The sequence below is a fragment of the Canis lupus genome, chromosome 5, assembly GCF_011100685.1.
Source record: "Canis lupus familiaris isolate Mischka breed German Shepherd chromosome 5, alternate assembly UU_Cfam_GSD_1.0, whole genome shotgun sequence".
In the NCBI taxonomy this organism is placed as follows: domain Eukaryota; kingdom Metazoa; phylum Chordata; class Mammalia; order Carnivora; family Canidae; genus Canis; species Canis lupus.
Window position 1 is genome coordinate 10,533,215 of NC_049226.1, and position 24,614 is coordinate 10,557,828.

At 38.4% G+C, this 24,614-nt stretch overlaps 2 protein-coding genes and 1 pseudogene across 2 annotated transcripts; 1 reads left to right on the top strand and 2 right to left on the bottom strand.

The window, feature by feature from the left end:
* Positions 1 to 544: 544 nt before the first annotated feature.
* Positions 545 to 1,901, bottom strand: LOC610151 (annotated as a pseudogene).
* Positions 1,902 to 6,712: 4,811 nt separating this feature from the next.
* On the top strand, positions 6,713 to 7,741 carry OR10S1 (olfactory receptor family 10 subfamily S member 1). The gene has a single exon (XM_038535568.1). The coding sequence runs from the start codon at positions 6,713 to 6,715 to the stop codon at positions 7,739 to 7,741; it is 1,029 nt and encodes a 342-aa protein (XP_038391496.1).
* Positions 7,742 to 23,198: 15,457 nt separating this feature from the next.
* OR8B58 (olfactory receptor family 8 subfamily B member 58) lies at positions 23,199 to 24,131 on the bottom strand. The gene is given in 1 exon segment (NM_001388799.1): positions 23,199 to 24,131. A coding segment is annotated over 1 exon segment (933 nt).
* Between the last annotated feature and the right edge of the window lie 483 nt (positions 24,132 to 24,614).

Below are 24,614 nucleotides of genomic sequence, written 5' to 3' on the forward strand. Positions count from 1 at the left end.
TCTAATTTTACAGCGTTTCTATTACTTTATTCCTATTTGCGATGAGTCCGTTCCCACCTGCAGCCTTGAGTTTCCACTAAATCTACTTTCTGCCTTGTTCATTTCACATACATGTCATAATAGAATATGTGATCTTTTGTGTCTGACTTCCTTTTAGTTAGCATGCTTTTGAGGTCCATTCACATTCACAGTCATACTCTTTTTTGGGCTCATTATTTTAACAATAGTTACTATCCACATATGAAGCATATCGGTACTTCATTCCTTTTTATACTGAATAGTATTACATACTGTACATATTTCATGTTTTGTTTATCCAGTCAATGGACTTTTTTTTAAGGCAGGGAATAGTTTATTTAAACCCATCAGAGAAATGGACAGCTTGGGTCTGTAACAAAGCGTTGTGTTTTAAAGCATAGGTCAGTAATTGTATATGAGAGTATACACTGCTACATACAAATTAACTGATCAGAGCACAACTTTTCAATGTTCAAAACAGAATAAGCTTCCCTGTAAAAACAGCACCTTTATGACATTTTTGACTTTAGTATTCCTCTTCTTCTTCTTCTTCACCCTCTCCTTCAACAGAATCCACACCAACCTCTTCATAATCCTTCTCCAGGGCAGCCATGTCCTCACAGGCCTCAGAAAACTCTCCTTCCTCCATGCTCTCACCCACATACCAGTGAACAAAGGCACGCTTGGCATATATCAGATCAAACTTGTGGTCCAGGCGAGCCCAGGCCTCAGCAATGGCTGTGGTGTTGCTCAACATGCACACAGCTCGCTGTACTTTGGCCAGGTCTCCATCGGGTACCACAGTGGGAGGCTGGTAATTAATGCCTACTTTGAAGCCAGTGGGGCTCCAGTCCACAAACTGGGTGGTACGCTTGATCTTAATGGTAGCAATGGCAGCATTGACATCTTTGGGAACCACGTCGCCACGGTACAACAGACAGCAAGCCACGTATTTACCATGGCGAGGGTCACATTTCACCATCTGGTTGGCTGGCTCAAAGCATGCATTGGTGATCTCTGCTACAGAAAGCTGTTCATGGTAGGCTTTCTCAGCAGAGATGACAGGGGCATATGTGGCCAGAGGGAAGTGAATGCGGGGATAGGGCACCAGTTGGTCTGGAACTCCGTCAGATCCACATTCAGGGCTCCATCAAATCTGAGGGAAGCAGTGATGGAAGACACAATTTGACCTATCAACCTGTTTAAATTAGTGTAGGTTGGGGGCTCAATATCGAGGTTTCTACGACAGATGTCATAGATGGCCTCGTTGTCTACCATGAAGGCACAATCAGAGTGCTCCAGGGTGGTGTGGGTGGTGAGGATGGAGTTGTAGGGCTCTACTACAGCTGTGGACACCTTGGGGGCAGGGTAGATGGAGAACTCTAGCTTGGACTTTTTGCCATAATCGACAGAGAGACGTTCCATCAGCAGGGAGGTGAAGCCAGAACCGGTTCCCCCTCCAAAGCTGTGGAAAAACCAAGAAGCCCTGAAGACCCGTGCACTGGTCAGCCAGTTTCCAAATTCGGTCCAAGACAAGGTCAATGATCTCCTTGCCAATGGTGTAGTGCCCTCGGACATAGTTATTGGCAGCATCTTCCTTGCCTGTGATGAGCTGCTCAGGGTGGAAGAGCTGGGGGTAGGTGCCAGTGCGAACTTCATCAATGACTGTGGGCTTCAGGTCTACAAACACTGCTCTGGGCGTATGCTTGCCAGCGCCGGTCTCACTGAAGAAGGTGTTGAAGGAGTCATCTCCTCCCCCAGTGGTCTTGTCACTTGGCATCTGGCCATCGGGCTGAATGCCGTGTTCCAGGCAATAGAACTCCAGCTGGCATTGCCGATCGGACACCTGCCTGGCCAACGTGGATCGAGATACACTCACGCATGGTTGCTGCTTGGCGGCTGCCGGGTGGGTGGCGGAGAAGAGGAGAGGTTGTTGCTTCTTACAGCGTGACTCTTAGGCAGTTGATGTAAGAGAACCTGCCCAGTCAATGGACTTTTGAATTGGGTCTATGTTTCAGCTATTATGAGAAGTGCTGCCAAGAATATTTGTATGTAAGTTTTCATGAGACCATGTTTCAGTTCTCTCAGGTATATAACTAGAAATGGAATCATTGTGTCATATGGTAACTCTCTATATTTTTTTCTCTATGTTTTCCTCTCAATTTTGAGGAAATTGCAAACTATTTTCCATAGTAGCTGCACCAATTTACATTCCCACCAACAATGCATGAGGATTCCAATTTTTCTACCATTCTTGCCAATGTTTGTGCTTCCTTTTTTCTTTTTCTTTTCCTTTCTTTCTTCTCTCTCTCTCTTTCTTTTTTGTGCAAAAGGATCCTGAAACATCTGTTGTGCCAGAAAATAAGGAAGTATATGAAAAAGATGGAGCATGTCAAAAAGACACAGGCGGCAAAGTAAAGAATCTCCAAATAACCAAAGCAACTACAATTTGAATACCAAAATAAGTAACTACTGTATTGGGTTATAGTTAATCTCATAACCAAATATATATCCATGAGTCCCTACCAATATAAATAATTAAATAAATAAATAAGTGGGGAAGAAGAAACAGTTTTTCTTTACAGAAATCCCAAATAATATTGTAAAAGATCAAAGGTGGGTTTTTTAATCACCATTAGACAAACCACAAATAATCATATTTTCAGGAAAAATACATGAATATATTCTAAAATCAGTGAGTAAAAAATTGACAAGAAATAGAATTTAAGCATAGTTTCAAATATCTCCCTCCACCCCAAGACATTTCACATTACCAATAATGAGACATTGATGTCACTTATACCCTGAAATAGTGCCCTGAAAATATACAACATCATTTCTGTGTCATTATTGCCAAAAATGCATAGGCTCAAACTACTCAGGAGAAAGCAATATACATACCCAAAGTGAGAGACATTGTATAAAATAATTGGCAAGTACTCATCAAAATGGTAAAGCTTATCAACTACAATGAAAGAATAAGGACTATATTGGAAAAGACTTGAGAAGATAAAAATCCTGTGCTGGGTCCTGGAGTAGAAAAAGGAAACTGGGGGAAAACTGATGACATTTCAGTATAACCTGAGGTTGAGTTTATAGTATAAGACTGGCAATTTCCTGATTTTTATAATTTTACTACAGCTCATAAATTGTTAACATTAGGGGACATTGGCTCAAAGTATAAGAGAGCTCTATTCTATTTTTTTTTTATTTGAGTATAGTTGATACAATATGTTACATTAGTTTCAGGTGTACAACATAGTGATTCAAGGAGTTGATCTGTTGATTCTATGCTCACAAGTATAGCTACCATCTGTCACCATAAACACTATAAACACTGACTATATTCCCTATGCTGTGCCTTTTATTACTATGTCATCCAGTTTTTTAAACTTTTCTGCAAATTTAACATTTCAAAATAAAGTTTTAAAAATTAGAAAGAATGTAAATATTTTTATGATACTCATCCTTGAGCAGTGTCTCTCCATTTATTTAAATCATGTTTTGACTCAACAAATTTTTCCTTTTTAAAAAATATTTCTTTTTTTCAACAGCTTACTAAAATATATGTTGCAACCATTAAATTAACCTAAGTACACAATTCAATGATGGCTAGTAAATTTACAAAGTTGCACAACTATTACCACAATTCAATTTTAGAACATTTCCATCACTTCAGGAAGAACTTTCTAACCATTTGTAGTCATTCTCTGTCTCAGCTGGGTCCCAGCCACCCACTAATCTATTTTTTTGCTTTATAGACTTGTCTTCACAGGATGTGTCATCAAAATGGAAGCATCTAATATGTGACCTTTTGTGTCTTGCTTCTCTCACTTAGAACACTGGTTTTTGTTTGTTTTGTTTTTTTAGTGAAAGGGAGAGAGGCAAGGGAGGAACAGAGAAAGGGAGAGAGAAGGAGAGAGAGAGAGAGAGAGAAAGAATCTCTGCCCAGCACAGAGCCTGATGCAGGGCTTGATCTCAGAGCCCTGAGGTTATGACCTGAGCCAAAATCAAGAGTCAGACACTCATCTGACTGAGCTGAACCACCCCTAGCACACTCTTTTTGAGGTCTAACCATTTTATGAACTACATTAGTATTTTGTTCCTTTTTATTGCTGAATTATATTTCATTGTTTGAATATACTCTCTTTTTTTCAATCTATTCATGAGTCATTGAACAACAAACATGATTGTTTCCAAGGCTTTGGCTATTACAAGTAATTCTTCTATAATCATTCACATTGATATGGACATAAGTTTTCATTTCCCCTGTGTAGATTCCTAAAAATGGAAATGCCAAATCTTTAGGTAAATTCATGTTTAACTTTTTCAGTAACTGCCAAACTGTTTTCCAAAGTGACTAGACCACTTTGCATTTTCTCCAGCAATGTATACAGATTTCAGTTTCTCTACATTCAATAATACTTGTTACCATTTGTCTTTTTTTCTTTATATCACATCCATTCAAGTGGGTGTGAAGAGAGAAATTCTAAACTAAATTCACTGAGCTATCAGGGATACACAGATATAAAGGACATTATGGTATATTGATTCACCCAGCATTGAAATGAACTTTCTTGTGAAGTAGGATTAATTACTCCATTACTGAATTTGTCCAAACAGATGCTATATCATTTTTTGTTAGAAGCATCATGGGAAATATTATTGCATTGAATAAATTAGTGCATGTGAAGAAATATAAGGCCATATGTTATGTGTCCTGCTGCATTCTAAGTAAAATAATAATTACCGCAGATGATGATAACCCCATTTTAAAAATATTTTATTTATTTATTCATGAAAGACACACAGAGAGAGACAGAGACATAGGCAAAGGGAGAAGCAAGCTCCCTGTGGGGAGCCCAATGAGGGATTCGGTCCCTGGACCCCGGGATCACTCCTTGAGCCAAAGGAAGACACTCAACCACTGAGCCACCCGGATGTTCCAATAGTCTCCTTTTTTATTTGACAAATGGAGGAACAGAGAAACAAAGCACCATGATCCCTCTCCTTCAGCTAATAAGTGCCTGACCAGGGATTTAAACTTAAGTTTATAAAAATCGAAATAAACTTGGCTCCTAAATATTTCTACTGTTTCCCAAAATGTTCTTGGGAAACTAGAGAAGGCACAAGATATTTTCCCTGTGTTCTTCTTGGGAAGACATGACATATGCACATGGAACGCTAAAGTAGTCAAGACCTACCTGCTTAGGTATTAGTTCATAATTATCATGAAGACCGTAGGTATTAGAAATGAATAAAGGACTTATGGAGGAATTAATGTTCAAACTTAACTATAGAGAGTAGATTTGTGAGAGATTAAATGAATTTCATTCATGTTCAATAATGGAATGCAGTGATGAGATCAGGGAGAGATTATGGCAAATTGCAGAGAAGATGAGGCAAAGCCATCCCTAGATAAGAGAGATTTCTTTAGGGGGTTGCAGGAGATAAAGATTTTGTGATAATAATTGAAACAATGTATAGATAATTCTGAATATCAGACAAGAATGCAATTTATGCCTTAGGCAGTGGAGAACCATAAAGTACAGAGATAAGTTAAACAATGTTGCTATAAGAAGATTGACAAAGAAGCTGAATACAGAACCATTTGATACATTCAGGAAGAGAGAGAGAGAGATGGAACATAAAACCATTGTGAAAAGGTAGGTATAAAATATGCAAGTGAAAAAAAATATGCAAGTGCAGGGTTAGGTCCATGGGAATTGAAGATACAATAGAAATCAGGAGGTGTTTGTTTGGTTTTAGTTTATTTATTTATTTATTTATTTGAGAGAGAGAGAGCACAGAGGGAGGGGCAGACTCCACACTGAGCAGGGAGCCGGAAGTGAGGCTTGATCCCAGGACCCCGGGACCATGACCTAAACTGAATGTGGATACTTAACCAACTGAGCCATCCAGAGGCCCCTAGAAATTAGGAGTTTAAGGAAAATTTTCATATAATGCAACATCTAATTAGATTTAGGAGGTAAAGGATGGAAAGAATCAAAGAAAATTCTTAGATTTCAATTCCACCTCAACAATCAAAGCACAGGAAAACATCTCCCAAAAGGTTGAAACAAAGATTTACAGGAAGAGCAAGAAATGTACTTAACAATTTGTCCTTGTAATTATTCAGTCAATTCTCTAAGGCTTCATTGTCATACACCAGGAGAGTTGGTTATGGGTAGTTGCTAATTCCAAAGAATTCCCTCTGGGTGAGGGAAGGATGGAACTGCTGGGTTCCCAGCTGACTAAACAGTACCCAAACTCTGGGCAAGCCTCCCCAGAAGATGGGATACAATTCCCTGGTGGCACATGGCAATAAAAGCCTGCTTATTCATATCTGCATTATGGCAGAGTAAATTAGGAGATTGAAGGCATCACAATTCTGGAATATTTGCAAAAAAGAGATGGTCCCTGAGAGTAAGACTCCCAATCCATAGTTCTATTGCTGTTATTTAGGGAATGCATTTCTCCAAACAATTGTTATAGGCCTTTATGTGCTTCTAGAAAGATTGTGGATCCCTCCTATTGAAAGATTTATTTTTGAAACAGTAGTAAGAAAACACTAGAACAGGTCAAAGAGTGAAATGAATCTGTATATCTTTCTCCCATTTATGGGGCAAGACCAAGCTGGCTGGCATAGCCCAGTGACCAATGACATTTCAGCAAAGAGGAATGACTGTTTATTATGTTTGTTGATGTCAGTTTTGCTGCAAAGGGGATAACTAACCGCTCTGGGTGTGAGCAGACGGCCATGGAGACGGAGGACCCCAACCAGACTGTGGTGAGCCACTTCTTCCTGGAGGGGCTGATGTACACAGCTGAACAACCTAGCCTCTTCTTCCTCCTCTTCCTCCTCACCTACAGCATCACCTTGACTGGGAATCTCCTCATCCTCCTGACTGTGGGCTCTGATCCTCACCTCTGCTCCCCTATGTACCACTTCCTGGGGCACCTCTCCTTCCTGGATGCCTGTTTGTCTACAGTGACGGTGCCCAAGGTCATGGCAGGCCTCCTGACCGTGGATGGGAAGGTGATCTCCTTGGAGGGCTGTGCTCTACAGCTTTACTGCTTCCATCTCCTGGCCAGCACTGAGTGCTTCCTATACACGGTCATGGCCTACGACCGCTACCTAGCTATCTGCCAACCCCTGCGCTACCCAGTGGCCATGAACAGCCGGATGTGTGTGGGGCTGGCTGGCACCACCTGGGCCGTAGGTGCTGTGCATTCGGCGATCCACACCTCCCTCACCTTCCACCTGCCCTACTGCGGTCCTCACCACATTGCCTACTTCTTCTGCGACATCCCCCCGGTGCTGAAGCTGGCCTGCGCCGACACCTCCGTTAATGAGCTTGTCATGCTTGCCAACATTGGCGTCGTGGCCGCAGGTTGCTTGATCCTCATCGTCGTATCCTATGTCTTCATCGTGGCGGCGGTGCTGCGGATCCGCACCGCCCGGGGCCGGCGGAGGGCCTTCTCCACCTGCACCTCTCACCTCACCGTGGTGCTGCTGTACTACGTGCCACCTGTCTGCATCTACCTGCAGCCTCGCTCCGGGGGGGCAGGAGCGGGGGTCCCTGCGGTCTTCTACACAATCGTCACTCCCATGCTCAACCCTTTCATCTACACTCTGCGCAACAAGGAGGTCAAGCGGGCTCTGCAAAGACTTTTGAGCCGAGGCCCGCGGGAGTCCCCGGCAGGCAGCCCGCCCCCCTGACCTGCGCTGGGACTCTTGATTTGCCTGCCAAGAAAGCAACCGGTCCCACAGCAAAATGGGGAGAGGGAAATCATTCCAGTGGGAGTCATTGCAACCGAGCTTCAGCTCAGCCAACAACTCTTCCCCTTCCCTTTGGCCAAGTGGCATTTCTCAAGGTCTCAGTCACAAACTCATCTATCAAATGGAAACACTGCTTTGGTGACTTCAAAGAGTAGCTTCAAGATCTAAGTTCTATGGCTCAGAGGTATGTGAAGTGCTGTTCATACCCTCGTTTGTTTTAGTAAATGATTTATTTTCATTTTATATGTAATAATCTGGTTAAGTATAAAGCACATGTTGAAGAATACCGATAAAAGAAATGTAATGAGCAAACAATAAATGAAACTTTACTTGTGTATCACCTAACTTAAGAGAGCAAATCACATTTTTAAGATGATAAAATACAACTACAAAGAGAAAAGTGACTTGCTCAGGGTCACTTAGAAAATGTCATTATCTTTATTCTTGCACTCAAGATGGAATATAATGAAGTAGTAGAAATAAGGTGGATTTTGAAGCCAGTTAGACCTATGTATATTCTAATCTTGACCCCACCAGTCAGTAGATGGAGACTCTTGTGCATATTTTATAATACTTGGGGTCTCAATGTCTTCTATTAATAATAAGGTTAAAAATAACTACTTTGTAGGATTTTATGAGGGCTAAATGATATAATAATGTTAAATGCCTAGTGCAAAATAAATGTTCCTGTTTCTTACCAAGCAGGCCAAGGATAGAGCTTATTATACAAGCTAAGATTCAAAGTATCTCTGAAGAATCGGCAGGGTTTTGACATCTTCGTTGAACACAGAGGAAGCAACCACAAAATATATCTATATTTCTGGACTCCAAGGTAACAGTAAGTCAAGGCTTTAGTTAGAGCACCTTTCCATATAAGTGGGTGGAGCCATGCCGTGTTCAAAAAAGTGTGTAAATGACCTGGAACTACTCTATGGACTGAAAAGGGCCTTGAATGTCAAACTAAAGAGTTTGGATTATACGCCAGTTCTTTATTTCTCCTGTTCTTCTATAGGAAGAAGAAGCAGTCACATTCTTAAATGCTAAAATGTGGGATAAGTGAGAAGAGAGAGGAAAAGAGACAAATGGTAGAATGACCTGTTAATAGCTCATTATAACATCCTAGACATGAGAGAAATGGTATTTAACTTGAGTGTTATCATTGGAGAAGAAGAGGCATTTTACAGAATGATGGTAGAGGTATTGTAAAGGGAACAAACTGAAAGGTGTTAGAATTGGAATGATAACCATAATCATTTCGAGCACATGTATGTACAAGGCACTGTGCCTGTTACTTTATATTATTCCTCCTTAGAATTATATTTTAAGACATTGTTATAGATCACATTATACAGATAAGGAAACTGAAACTGAAGGAGGTGACATAACTTTTCCAAGGTCACAGAACCAATAATAGTTGAAGCCAGGATTTCAACTCACATCTGTATGGCTTCTGAGACTGTACATTTCAATTATACCAAAATACCTTAGAGAAAATTAAATCTAGCCTTTGGTACTTATGAAATCCCAATTACATCAGAGGTCTCGACGTCATGTTAGACCTTTAACCAAGGGCAGTTCTCTTTGATGTAAGAATTTCCTTACCTTTAAATAGTGCCTGGTCTGCCATAAAGGCAAGGTCTGAAACTGGCATATCTGGAAGGGAAAAAATACACACATACACACACACACACACACACACACACACACAGGAAAGACAAAAGGAAGAGAGAGAGAAAGAAATGATGAGAGAAATGAGAGAAAGAAGATACAGCACTCAGTCAAAATTCAGAGTTAATTTCCTTTGTTACTAATATATCTGTGGGAAGGCCAAAAGGAGCTCAGATAAATTCATTATTCCCACAGAGTAAGTTTTAAGCATAAGTAGAATAGAGGGAGAGCCAAACATAGAATGGGAGGCAGTGCAAAAAAACAAGCCATGGTCCTGTTCTAAAGCATTCCTCTATCCCTTCAAATGGCTGCTTTGTTGAAGTAGGATAAATCACAGAAGAAGACTGTACCTATGCCATTCCAGTCCCTTCTCAACTTTGGCTCTAACCATGTTATTCCTGTCTACCCGATGAGCATCCTTTACTCTCTCAAACTCTACTCTTCCATCTTCATATCTGACCTGGTCAGCATGGATTCTTCATCACATTGATCTATTATAACTTTCATAATGGCACTAAAGCTATCCTGTCTTACATAGTTATTGAATGTGTCACATGTATAACTAGACTATAAGAACTTTAAGAACATATAAAGTTCTTATACCTCTTGTATGTCCCAAAAATCAACTATAAAATATTGGTTCAACTCAATATTCAAGATCTGAAAATCCAAGACACTCTCCGTTCTTCATAATAAATGTGTCAAGTCAGAACATTGGTTTTTTTTCATCCAGTGGGGAAAGGAGACAATTTGTTCCTCCTGATTGTTTTCTCCTTTTAGGTATTTTGATCTTTAGGTTTCATTTTTAGATTTAGGAGACTTGGTGTATTAATAATATCATTTATAATATTACAGGTTCACTTGAAATTTAAGGGAAACAGACTAGAGAATTACTGAGTATTAACGAAAGTGAAAACAATACTTCACAAAAGGAGGACGACTCCATAAGGTTATCATTCTCCCAGGCTCCCTGCAATGCAAATAGGGCACAGACTGATTTTTTTGTTTGTTTTTTAATGAATATGGCAAAGGGACAGGAAACAAAAGCATTATGTAGGCAGGATAATTGACAGAGAAAGACATGCTACAAGAGTGACTAAGAATTCTTATTATTGGTCATCTATGGCATGGAGCTTCTGAGGAAGAAGTTCACCAGTACTCCTGAAGGTAGAACGTGCAAAGGAAATTGTGAACCATGTGATCAGGTGACCTAAGGAGTCCCATAGAATGAAGGGCTTGCACAGCAGCAGTGACATTCAGGTAATGAAAATGCAAGTGATATATGATTTCAATAATGTTGTTTCAATAATGTGAAAATCTGGGGCGCATGGGTGGCTCAATTGGTTAAGGGTCTGCCTTTGGCTCTTGTGGTCCTGGGATCAAGCTTCACGTTGTCAGGAGTCTGCTTGTCCCTCTCCCTTTGCCGCTCCCCCTGCTTGTGTTCTCTCTCTCTTTCTCTCTTTCTCTCTCTGTCAAATAAATAAATAAAATCTTTTTTTAAAATAATGTGAAAATATGTAAAACATATAATTGTGTCCCCCTCACCGGCAGTAGTGGAATTGAATAAAATAACATTTCTTTCAAAATAGTTTGTTACTTATTTTATTTTATTTATTGCCAAGTTTAAATTCACTTCCCATTTTAATGATTGCTAAAAGTTCTACTATGTAATAGGGTAAATATCTGAAAATATTAAAACTAGGGGAGCACAGACTTAGAGAAGCTATGACAAGGTAATGTTTGCCCAGAATGTTGTAGAAATGTGTAAGCTTAGGAGTCAGATGTTCAAGAACTGGTTTTACCACTCTTTAATTAAGGGGAGTTCACTTTGAGATAAGGATTACCCAAAGTTTGAGTAGCATTCCTTAAACTTAGATCATTCTCTCTCATTCTTTCTCTCTCTCTCTCTCTCTCTCTCTCTCAGCTTCTCTCTCTTTTTCTCCCCCAAACCTTTCAACAAAGGTTTACTAAATTCTAACATATTGGGGCAGACTGTATTTTTCCAAAGATGACCACAACAGCATTATCCATTCCAAATATTCTTCCTGAAAAGAAATGATAACACTTTCCCATCAAGAGGTAGTACGTCCATTCATTCCCCTCCCCTCTGAATTTGGAAGATGCTAGATGACTTCACAGGCTGGATCACTGTAGGCAATGCAATCTCACCCTGGCTTTCGAAGGCATTTACTCTTGGAACTACTCATGGTCCTCTGAGGAAGGGCAGACAGCCATGGACCATGTGGGGAGAGGCCCACATGAAGAGGTGTTAAGCCCTGGGCCCTGGGCAGCTAAGTTCTCAGAGACAGCCATGAGTATGGGCTTACCAGCCGTATGACTGAGCCATCTAACTTCAGGCTGCCCCGGAGAATACCAGTGAAGAAGAGATGAGCCTTTCTCACCATATCTGGCACAAATTCCAGACTTGCAACCAAATCAATGATTGCTGTTTTAAGATACTAAATTTTGTAATGTTTTGTTGCATAGAAAAGAATTAACAGAACACAATCTATATACATGGTTGCTGCCACTAACATGGGTATAGTATCATCCCTAAGTATCCCTCAGGAAACATTACTTCCAAATAATTTACCTATTGTTCTTTATATTCTGTTCCCTCATACATCTAGTAATAATAGAGCAAATAATAGAACAAACGAATTCCAAAGTTAGCAGAAGTAGGGATATAATAAAAATTGGAGTAGAAATAAAAGAAATAGAAAACAGGGAAACAATAGGAAAAAATCTACAAAACTAACAGTTTTTTTGTTTTTTTTGTTTTTTTTTTTTTTAGATAAACAAAATTGACAAACCTCTAGCTAGACTAAGGGAAAAAAGAGAGAGAATACTCAAAGAAATAGAATCAGAAATAGAATAATAGACTTTAAAACTGATGGCCAGAAATAAGAAAGATCATGAGAAACTATTATGAACAAAATAGATTCGCAAATTTTGCAATGTAGAATAAATGGATAAATTCCAAGAAACATAAAACTTACCAAGACTTAATCATGAAGAAGTAGAAAATCTGAATACATCTATTAATAAATATGCAGATTAAATAAGTACTCAAAATCCTCCCAACAAAGAAAAGCCGGACCAGAAGTCTTTACAGATTAATTCTACCAAACATTTTAAGAAAAATTAATACCAATATTTCTTAAACTCTTGGGTAAATCAATAGCAGATGGTAGGAATCAGGTATCTTGCTATGAAAATTGGCAGCTTACAAACAAGCAAGGAGAGAAAGCAAGTGGTAATGGATTAGAATTGGAGTCATCAGTATGGATTCATGTTTGACTTAATATAGCTACAGATTATTACATATGGAGATATTTATAAATATGTGTATATACATTATTTCCTTGTTCTGTCAGCTTAAAGGGCCCAGAAACAATGATACCCTAGAAGCACCAAATATACTACATGCCCAGATGTTGGTTTCTCATTATGTTATCAATTGAAAGAAGCTAGGAAAAGAACTTGGGCAGGAAAGCTAAGCCTGAAGCATCTTGTGGTGCCAGAGGCAAAGAAGTGCTGAATTACACACACACACACACACACACACACACACACACACACAGGGTTATATCAAAAAGACACAAGGGCTGGGGCACCTGGGTGGCTCAGTGGGTTAAGTGTCTGACTCTTGATTTTGGCTCAGGTCATGATCTCAGGGTCATGGAATCGAGCCCTGTGTGGGGCTCCACACCCAGCTGGGAGTCTGCTTGAGATTCTCTCCCTCTGCTCCCTCCCTCTCTTTTCTCAAATAAATAAATATTTAAAAAAGAAAGAAAGAAGAAAAAGAAAGAAAGAAAGAAAGAAAGAAAGGAAGAAAGAAAGAAAGAAAGAAAGAAAGAAAGAAAGAAAGAAAGAAAAAGAAAGAAAGAAAGAAAGAAAGAAAGAAAGAAAGAAAGAAAGAAGAAAGAAAGAAAGAAAGAAAGAAAGAAAGAAAGAAAGAAAGAAACAGAAGAGCCAATTTGAAGGGTTCTCAATGCTGAAACTTGAATAATTTGAGTAACAAAAGAAATAAAGCAGTAATGGATTATAATTTAAAATACAGGGATCCCTGGGTGGCTCAGCGGTTTCACGCCTACCTTTGGCCCAGGGTGTGATCCTGAAGTCTCAGGATCGAGTCCCGCATCGGGCTCCTTGCATGGAGCCTGCTTCTCCCTCTGCCTGTGTCTCTGCCTCTCTCTCTCTCTATGTCTTTCATAAATAAACAAAAATAAATCATTAAAAAAATAAAATAAAATACAAAATAAAAAATATATAAAAATAATAAAAATAATAAAATACAAAATAAATGTCCATCGTCCATCATGATATAAATGAATGATGGAATGAATGAATAAAAAATAAATAAGGAGAATGGACAAATCCTTGTTGCAGAAGTCCAAAGAAAACAGAAAAAAAAAAAAAAAAAACCTGCCTCTCTCCTGTGTGTGTGTGTATGTGTGTGTGTCATGAATAAATAAATAAAATATTTAAAAAAGAGATGTCTGGGTAGCTCAGTGGTTGAGCATCTGCCTTCAGCTCAGGGCATGATCCAAGAGTACCAGGATCAAGTCCCACATTGGGCTCTCTGCATGGAGTCTGCTTCTCCCTCTGCCTATGTCTCTATCTCTGTCTCTGTGTCTCTCATGAATAAATAAATAAAATCTTAAAAAGAAAAAAAAGGGATGCCTGGGTGGCTCAGCAGTTGAGCATCTGCCTTTGGCTCAGGGCGTGATCCCAGGGATCATGAGTCTCACATCAGTCTCCTTTCAGGAAGCCTGCTTCTCCCTCTGCCTGTGTCTCTGCCTCTCTCTCTGTGTCTCTCATGAATAAATAAATAAAATCTTAAAAAAAAAAAACAGAAAAAAAGAAATAACAAAGATAAGAGCAAAAATATATAAACCATGGACAATATTTGTAATCCACACACCCAACAAAGGACTTCCTGGAATGCATCTAGAATGTATTTTTAAAAAGAGAAAGAGGGACATCTGAGTGGCTTAGTGGTTGAGCATCTGCCTTCGTTCAGTTTAGGGCACGATCCCGACCTGGGGACTGAGTCCCACATCAGACTCCCTGCGAGGAGCCTGCTTCTCCCTCTGTCTGGCTCTCTGCCTCTCTATGTGTCTGAAAGAAAGAAAGAAAGAAAAAGAAGAAAGAAAGAAAGAAAGAAAGAAAGAAAGAAAGAAAGAAAGAAAGAAAGAAAGAAAGAAGAAAGAAAGAAAGAAAGAAAGAAAGAAAGAAAGAAAGAAAGAAAGAAAGAAAGAAAGAAAACCCAACAGGAAGGAAGGAAGAAAAAGAGAAAGAAGGAAAGAAAAGAAAGAAGAAAGAAAAGAAAGAAAGAAAGAAAGAAAGAAAGAAAGAAAGAAAGAAAAGAAGAAAGAAAGAAAGAGAAGAAGAAAGAAAGAAAGAGAAGAAGAAAGAAAGAAAGAAAGAAAGAAAGAAAGAAAGAAGAAAGAAAGAAAGAAAAGAAAGAAAGAAAGAAAGAAAGAAAGAAAGAAAGAAAGAATTCTCAAAACTGTGGTCAAAACAGCAACAACAAAACAGTCCTTTTAGAAAATGGGCAAAAGATATGAAGAGGCGGGTCACTGGAGGTATTATGGTCACATGAAAATATGCTCAGTATCATCAGGAATGAAAGTAATAAAAATTAAAACCACAATGAGATATCATTTCACATCCATCAGAATGACCAAAATAATATATAGTGACGAAATGATGGCACAGGTGTGGGAAAACTGGATCATTCATATATTGCTGGAGGGAATGTAAAAATGGTAATTCATTTTCTTTTCTTTTTTTTTAATTGAGATATAGCTAACATATAACATTGTGAAAGTTTTTAAGTGTATAATGTGTTAATTTGGTACATTTATAATTGTGATATGATTACCACCATAGCATTAGCAAACACCTCTGTCATATCACATAATTCTTTTGGTGTGTGTGATGAGATTAATTAAAATCTAATGTCTTGGGCAGCCCGGGTGGCTCAGAGGTGTAGCGCCACCTTCAGCCCAGGGCCTGATCCTGGAGACCCGGGATCGAGTCCCACATCAGGCTCCCTGCATGGAGTCTGTTTCTCCCTCTGCCTGTGTCTTTCCCTCTCTCTCTCTCTCCTCTCTGTGTTTCCCATGAATAAATAAATAAAATTTAAAAAAAAAATCTAACCTCTTAGCAACTTTGGAGTTTATAATAGAATTGCTGACTATAATCACTATGCTGTGCATTAGCTCTCCAAGATTTATTTATTAGTTGGAAGTTTGTACCCTTAAACAATGTCTGCCCAATTCCTCCATCCCTTAGGCCCTGGTAACCACCATTTTACTCTGTTTTTATTAGCTTGGCTTTTTTAGATTCTACATAAAAGTCATGTCACGTGGTGTTTGTCTTTCTCTGATTTGTCTCACTTAGCATGATGCCCTCAAAGTCCATCTATGTCAAAATTGCAAAATTTTTTTTCTTTCTCAAAGTGCTTAAACATGCAACTAACACTCAACCCAGCAATTGCACTCCTGAGCATTTATCCTAGAAATGTCCATACAACAACTGGTGCACAAATGTTATAGCATCTTTTTCCATAACAGCCAAAAACTGGAAACAGCTGGGATTTCCTTTCCAGTGTGAATGGTCAAATTATTGTGTTTACATATTATGGAATACTATCCCGTAATAAAGAGGCAAACTATTAATACTTGCAACAATTTGGATGATATTCAGAAAACTACAAGGAGTGAAAAAAATAATGTTCAAAGGTTACCTACTATATGATTCCACTTATGTGACATTCTGGAAATGACAAAATTGTATAAATAACAACAAATTCATGATTGATAGGTGTCGAGAAAGAGGGGAGATTGAGAGAGAAGTGAGTATAACTATAGAAAGGTAATGTTAAGATCCTAGTTGTGATATGTAATGCTGTTTTGCAGGATGTTACCATGGGGAAGAAACTGGGGAGATGATACATCAGACCTCTCTTTATTACTTCTTACAGTTGCATATGGATTTATAATCATATCAAAATAAAAACTTTAATCAAAAAAGACTGAGGGGGGAAAAAAGGACTGTAATTTCAGTTATGTATCAATATCGTATTTAATATAGTTGATTAGGGCACCTGGGTGGCACAGTTGGTTGAGTGTGAGACTCTTGGTTTCAGTCATACTTTCAGGGTCGTGAGATGGAGGCCCGGTTAGCTCTGCACTCAGCACAGAGTCTGCTTAAGACTCTCTCTCCCTCTGCCCCTCCTTCCCCATGCCTTCTCTCTCTCTAAAATACATAAATAAACTTTTAAAAAATTAAAAAATAAAAGAGTTGATTAAATATGTTAACCTAGGGCAGCCCGGGTGGCTCAGTGGTATAGCACTGCCTTCAGCCTGGGGTGTGATCCTGGAGACCCGGGATCAAGTCCCACATCAGGCTCCCTGTATGGAACCTGCTTCTTCCTTCTGCCTGTATCTCTGTCTCTGTCTCTGTCTCTCTCTCTCTCTCTCTCTCGAATAAATAAATAAATAAAATCTTAAAAAATATATATCTTAACCTAATAAATGTCAGCTAGTGTCACTAATGTTTTGAACTTGATATATCTGAATTGCTTCTTTAAAAACAAATTATATTTTATTTTAAAAAGATGAGAAATTTTACTAAAATTAACAATAAATGAAATAAAAAACTCACAGAATGGACTTCAGAGTAGATTAAAGCAACAGAGGAAAGAAACAGTGGACTCAAATGTGAATCAAGAGAGATTATATGATGTGAATAACAGAAAAAAAATAGACTAGACAAAAGTAAGCAGAGCCTCAGGGACCTATGGAACAATAACAAATATTGTTGTCTTTGGAGTCACGGAACGAAAAGAAGTGGAGAGTAACACAGAAAACGATATTCAAAGACATAGTGGCTTACCCAAAGGGTACAAGAATATTAATTTGAAAGGGCACATGCACCTCAATGTTTACATATAGAATGGAATATTACTCAGCAATCAAAAAGAGTATCTTGCCATTTGCAATGACATGGTTGGAGCTAGAATGTATTATGCTAAGTGAAATAATTCAGAGAAAGACAAATAGCATGTGATTTCACTCATATGGGCAATTTAAGAATCAAAACAAATGAACATAGGGTGAAAAGAGAGAGGCAAACCGTAAAACATACTCTTAACTAGAGAGAACAAACTAGGGGTTGCTGGAGAAGAAGTAGGGGGCGATGGATTAATGGGTGATGGAGATTACGGAGGGCACTTGTTGTGATGGGCACTAGGTGTTATATGTAAGTGGTGAATCACTAAATTCTACTCCTGAAACCAATTTTACACTATATGTTAACTAACTAGAATTTAAATAAAAACTTGAAACAAATAAACAAAAATTAACAGACATAGTGGCTAAAATTTTCTCAAAATCAACAGAAGTTCAAGAGCTGTGCAAACCTTAGACAGAATAAATCCAAAGAAATCCATGTCATGGCTCATCATAGTCAAATTTTTAAAAACTGAAAACAAAACAAAATCTTCCATGAAGGTAGAGAGAAGTGACAAATAACCTACAGAGATATAATGATTAAGATGACAGCCAACCGAAATAATGAAGAAGAATGGGGTTTCAGCATAAAGGAACTACCAATTTTGAATTCTTTTTTTTTCAAGTTTCTATTTAAATTCCAGTTAGCATACAGTGTAATATTATTTTCGGGTGCAGAATTTAGTGATTCAACACTTACATACAACACTAAGTGCTCATTACAAGTGCCCTTCTTACTCCCCATCACCCATTTCACCTATTCCACCATTCATCTCCCCTCCAGAAACTCTCAGTTTATTCTCTATAGTTTAGAGTCTGTTTTCTGATTTGCCTCTCTTTTTTTTCCCCACTATGTTCATTGTTTTGTATCTACAATGAGTTCCACATATGAGTGAGATCATATGGCTTTTGTCTTTCTCTGATTTATTTTGTTTCACATAGTATACTCTAGCTTACCCACATCACTGCAAATGGCAAGAATTTATTCTTTTTATGGCTGAGTAATATTTCACTATATTTCACTATATATAGTGAATATATAGAGAGTAATATTTCACTATATATATATATTAATTACATATTCTTTATTCATTCATCAGTTGATGGGCATTTAAGCTCTTTCCATAATTTGGCTATTGTTGATAATGCTGCTATAAATATCAGGGTGTGTGTATATCCCTTTAAATCAGTGTTTTTGTATCTTTTAGGTAAATACCTATTAGTGCAATTGCTGTATTGTAGGGTAGTCTATTTTTATCTTTTTGAGGAACCTCCATACTCTTTTCCAGACTGTCTGTACCCATTTGCATTTCCAACCAACAGTGCAAGAGGGTTCCCCTTCCTCCACATCCTTGTCAACATCCGTTGTTTCCTGTGTTGTTAATTTTAGCTATTCTGACTGGCATGAGGTAATATTTCACTCTAGTTTTGACTTACATTTCCCAGATGATAAATGATGTTGAGCGTCTTTAATGTGTCTGTTAGTCATCTGTATGTCCTCTTTAGAGAAATGTTTATTCATGTCTTCTGCCCATTTTTAAACTGGATTGTTTTTTGGTGTTGAGTTTTTGTTTTTGTTTTGAGAGAGAGAGATAGCGTGTACGTTTGAGCAGAGGTAGGTGCAGAGGGAGAAAGAAAATCCCAAGCAGGCTCCACACCCAGCTCAGACCCCAAGGCCAGGCTAGATCTCAGGACCCTGAGATTCTGACCTGAGCCAAAATCAAGTGTTGGAAATGGTTAACTGATTGAGCCACCCAGGCACCCCAAGTGTTGAGCTTTATAAGTTTTATAAGTTGAGTTTTATAAAAGAATATTCAATGAAAAAAAGACAGTCTCTTCAACAAACAATGTTGGGAAAACTGCACAGCAATATGCAAAAGAATGAAATTGGACCACTTTCTTATACCACACACAAAAACAAATTCAAAATGGATGAAAGACCTAAATGTGAGGCAGGAAATTATCAAAATCCTAGAGGATAACACAGGCAGCAACTTCTTGATCTCAGCCAGAGCAACTTCTTACTAGATATATATCCTGAGGCAGGGAAAACAAGCAAAAATGAGCTATTGGGACTTCATCAAGATAAAAAGCTTCTGCACAGTGAAGGAAACAACCAACATAGCCTAAAGACAACTTTTGGAATGGGAGAAGATATTTGCAAATGACCTAATAAAAGGTTAGTATCCAAAATCTATAAAGAATTTCTCAAACTCAACATCAATATTGAATTCTATATCCACTAACAATATCCTTCAGGAATAAAGGGGAAATAAATACCTATGCAGATGAAGGAAATGTAACATAATTTGTCAAGATACTGACCCTTTCAGAATGGTTCAAAAGTATATGAAACAGAAAGGAATGATCTCAGGATGAAGCCTGAAACTCCAGGAAGGAAGAACTATTGACTATGGAAAAATAGAGATAAATAAGACTATCTTCATGATTTTTTAGAACAATTTTTTGACATTTGAAGCTAAAGTAATTACACCATCTGACGTGACACTCTATGTAGAAAAAAATACTAAAGACAATTTTTTTTAAAGATTGATTTATTTATTTATTTATTTATTTATTTATTTATTTATTTATTTATTCAGAGGGAGAGAAAGAGGCAGAGACACAGGCAGAGGGACTCGATCCGGGCTCCCAGGATCACACCCCAGGCTGCAGGGAGCGCTAAACCGCTGCACCACCAGGGCTGCCCTAAAGACAGTTTTTTTTTTTTTTTTTTTTAATGGAAAAGAGTAAAGGGAAGTAAATAGAAGCAAGTTTTCTACACTTTATTCCAGGTCATAAAATGTCAATACCACTAGACCATATAAGTTACATATATGTACTATATGTAACATAGTATACTGTGCTATCTAGAGTATATAGACAGAGATATTTCCTCCAATCACTAAGTATAAATCAAAGTTGAATTCTGAGAGAGGTCAAATAATTGATAGGAAGGCAAGAAAAGCGGAGAAACAAGAAACAGTGGAAACAAAGAGAAAATAACGCAATATTAGAGTCAGCCCTCAGACATCAAGAGATCAGTAATAGTCTAAACAAATTACATGGAGAGGCCAATTAAAAAGCAGAGATTTTCAAGGTTCATTTAAAAACTCAACTACATGCTACCTAAAAGAAACTTGCTTCAAATATAACAATGAAAGTAGGTTGAAAGTAAAAGAATGAAAAATAATAAACCATAGAACTAATAAGAGTTGTTTATATTTTCTTAACACAAGTCAATTATCAAATATATACATCCTTGGTTTATGATTTGACTTTTCATTTTCTTAACTGTGTCTTACAGTTTAATATTGAATAGAGAAATAACCTAATCAGAAAAACTCACAGACATGAAAAGAATAGCATAGGGGATATAGTCAATAATATTGTTAACAACATTGTATGGTTCCAGATGGTACCTATATTTACCATGATGATCATTTCATCATCATAGAATTATCAATTCATTACATTGTACACCTAAAATTAATATAAAACTCTATATCACCTACATTTCAATTAGAAAAAAGAAAATAGACACAATATTTAAACTGATATTTCAAAGAAGGTATACAATTGGCTAATAAGCATATGAAAAAATGCTCAGTGTTATTCATTAAGGATGTGCAAATTAAAACCAAAATGAGGGCAGCCCGGGTGGCTGAGCAGTTTAGCGCCGCCTTCAGCCCTGGGTGTGATCCCGAAGACTCAGGATCCAGTACTGCGACAGGTTGCCAGCATGGAGCCTTCTTCTCCCTCTGCCTGTGGCTCTGCCTCTCTCTCTCTCCCTCTCTCTCTCTCTCTCTCTCTCTGTCTCTCATGAATAAATAAATAATATTTTTTAAAAAATGAAATACTACTGCACCACCTGGACGGCTATGATTAAGAAGACAGACATTACCAAGTGTTGGCAAAAAATATGGAAAAAATTGTCAAATATTGCTAGTGGGAATATAATAATAGTAGAGTCTCTTTTGAAAACAATTGAGCAGTTTCATAAAAAGTTAAACATAGACTTTCCATTCGCCCAGTAATTCCCTTCCCAAACTTTTATTTAATGCACTCAGAAGCACAAAGGCATTCATCAGTACCTAGCAGCGCCAGAGCCACACATTTCCCCTTCTCCACTACTACCTCTGGATCCAAATATCTTTGTTGACTTGAGTCTGAACTATTTTTCAACTAAGGATGCTGGGATAATTAGATATCCATATGCAAAAACATTTACTCCGATCAACAGCCCACACCATATAGAAAAAGTAATTCAAAACAGATCATGGACTTAAATGCCATACTACTTAGAGAAGTAAACATAACAGAGAAATCCTTGGAACTCTAGGATAAGCAAAAGACCTGTTAAATATGACCCCAAACGTTCAAGCCATAATAAAAATTGAGACATTAGAATTCATCAAAATTAAGATTTTCTGCTTTTTGAAAGATAATATTAAGAGAATGAAAAGAGGAACACCTGGGTGACTCAGTGGTTGAGCACCTGCTTTCAGCTCAGGTCAAGATCCCGGGGTCCTGGAATCTAGTCTCACATCAGGTTCCCCACAGGGAGCCTGCTTCTCCCTCTGCCAATGTCTCTGCCCCTCTCTCATGTCTCTCATGAATAAATAAACAAAATCTTTTTAAAAAAAAAGAGAATGAAAAGACAAGATAAGTTAGGAGAAAATATTTAAACCACATGTCTGATATACTTTGCATTCAGAATATATCAAGAAATCTCAAAACTCAAGACTGAGAAAACAACTCTATCTGCCCTGTGAGAGCACAGACATTGCATGTCTTACTTACCACTATATCCACGATGTTTAACAACAGAGCTTGTCTAGGATAGGTGCTCAGAATCTATTTGTTGATGAAATTACTGTATTGTTTGTGCCATTAAACTTCTGAGACAAAAGGGACAGTGGAAATAATAAAGGGAAAATGCTGATTGCTAAAAGGATTTAAGATTTTTAGGACTATTTGCGAAAAGGACAAAAATTCTTCTACTAATACAGCCTCTCCCATTATCTATATTTCCTGCCCTGAAATCCCAAGAGGCAAAACCCAGTGTTCCTTTTATTCCTGATAGCTCTAAAAAGTTACCTTAATTTCTTGTCCTTAGGATCTAGGATCAGAAGGAAATCTCCCTTTACCACACTCCCTTGAGACCAGAGACCAGAGGGAAAAGGGAATCTTTCTATTTTTATCTTCTTTGGGGAAACAAAAGAATCTCCCTAAACAAAATGTCCTACAGCAGTCTAATAGACAACTCTCACTCCCCCACAGCCTTTTTTTTCACCCCCAATGAAGGTTTATTAAATGAATGAATAAAAACCAAATCTCAAGTCCACCAAAGTCTATATATCCATGACAAAGCTTCACAGGAATTCCAAGCATGCCTCAGCCAAAAATCTCAGAATTTACCATTTCTGGATTTACCAACGTACAACCCTTTATACTTAAAACTTAATGACTTCTGAAAATAAGCAGAAGAATGACAAGTGAACTCCTTTTTACCTTCTATGAAAAGATAAAGGACTGATCCCTCTTCTTTATATTGTTTGTGTGCAGTGATTTATAAATAATTAATTTACCCTATTATTTGAATCATTTGCATTTCTACTTTGACTTCTTACTGTTCCCTCCATAGCTTCATACACTGTATGCCCTTGCTAGGATTTGGAATCTGGAACTAAGACAGTTTCCATTTATGAGAACACCCTTTTCTTCAAAGTCTTACTCAGTGCAATTTTAACATCTTTGTTCCTTAGACTGTAAATAAAAGGATTCATCATTGGCCCCACGATGGTATAAAAAACTGTGGATACTTTATCTCGATCCAGAGACCCAGCAGGAGAGGGCTTAAGGTACATGAATGCCGATGCTCCAAAGAAGAGAGAAACAGTAACTATGTGAGAGCTACAGGTACTGAAGGCTTTGGACCTGCCCTCTGTAGAACGGATATGGAATATGTTGGAGAGGATCAAGGTGTAAGAAATGGAGATAGTGAGACTGGGCACTATTACATTGATGCCCACCACAATGAAAACCATAACCTCATTGATATACGTGCTTGTGCAAGAGAGCTGGAGAAGAGGAGGTATGTCACACATGTAATGATTGACGATGTTGCCATCACAGAAGCTGAGTCTCAGCATACAACCGGTGTGGGCAATGGCACCCACAAACCCCATCACATATGTTCCCACCATCAGCATGAGGCAGACCTGATGGGACATGGTGACCTTGTAGAGCAGGGGCTTACAGATGGCCACATACCGGTCATAGGCCATTGATGTCAAAACATAGCACTCATCGATAACAAAGAAAGAGAAGAAACAGAGCTGTGTCATGCACTCTGCATAAGAGATGATGTTCTCCTTTACAAAACTCATCAGCATTCTAGGGATTATGACAGACGAGTAGCAGAAATCAATGAAGGAAAGGTTGAAGAGAAAGTAGTACATGGGAGTGTGCAGGTGAGGGTTCAGACCAATCAGAAAAATCAAGCCCATGTTCCCCACCATGGTGACTACATAGAATCCTAAGAAAATGAAGAAGAGAGGCAGCTGGAGTTCTGGCTGTTGTGTTAAACCCAGCAGGATAAACTCGGTCACTGAAGAGTCATTTCCTATGGCCATTCTTCCCGAGGGCGTATCTGTGAGAACAGGACAAACGGTGACATTAAAATGAGTACCCGGCTGTCTCTCCCTAATTCCTCCATAATGAGACTGAGACCCAGAATGAAAGAATGAACTCAAACCCACCCTGCTGTGTGCCTTGGTCGTCTCCACTGTATAAAGGCTGAGCGACTGTTTAAAGATGTATATCAAAAACACTAACAGGCTAGTGCTGTAGGGGTAAGACTGAGTTATCCTGTGGCCAATCAAGACGACATTATTTCTGCTCCACTTCTGCTTTGACAGGTCTACCAGCCCCATTTGATGACCAATGGCTGTCTCAGCAGAGAGGAGATAATAATGCCACTCCAGATCTTCAGCTTCCTCAGGGTTGGGAGGAAGAAGAACAGGACAGATAAAATTCAATACTCACCCTTCTGCCCTGGGACTTCAATACTGGGCCTTGCTCATTTTTCTCCCTTCTCAAAGAGGCACAAGTGGCTG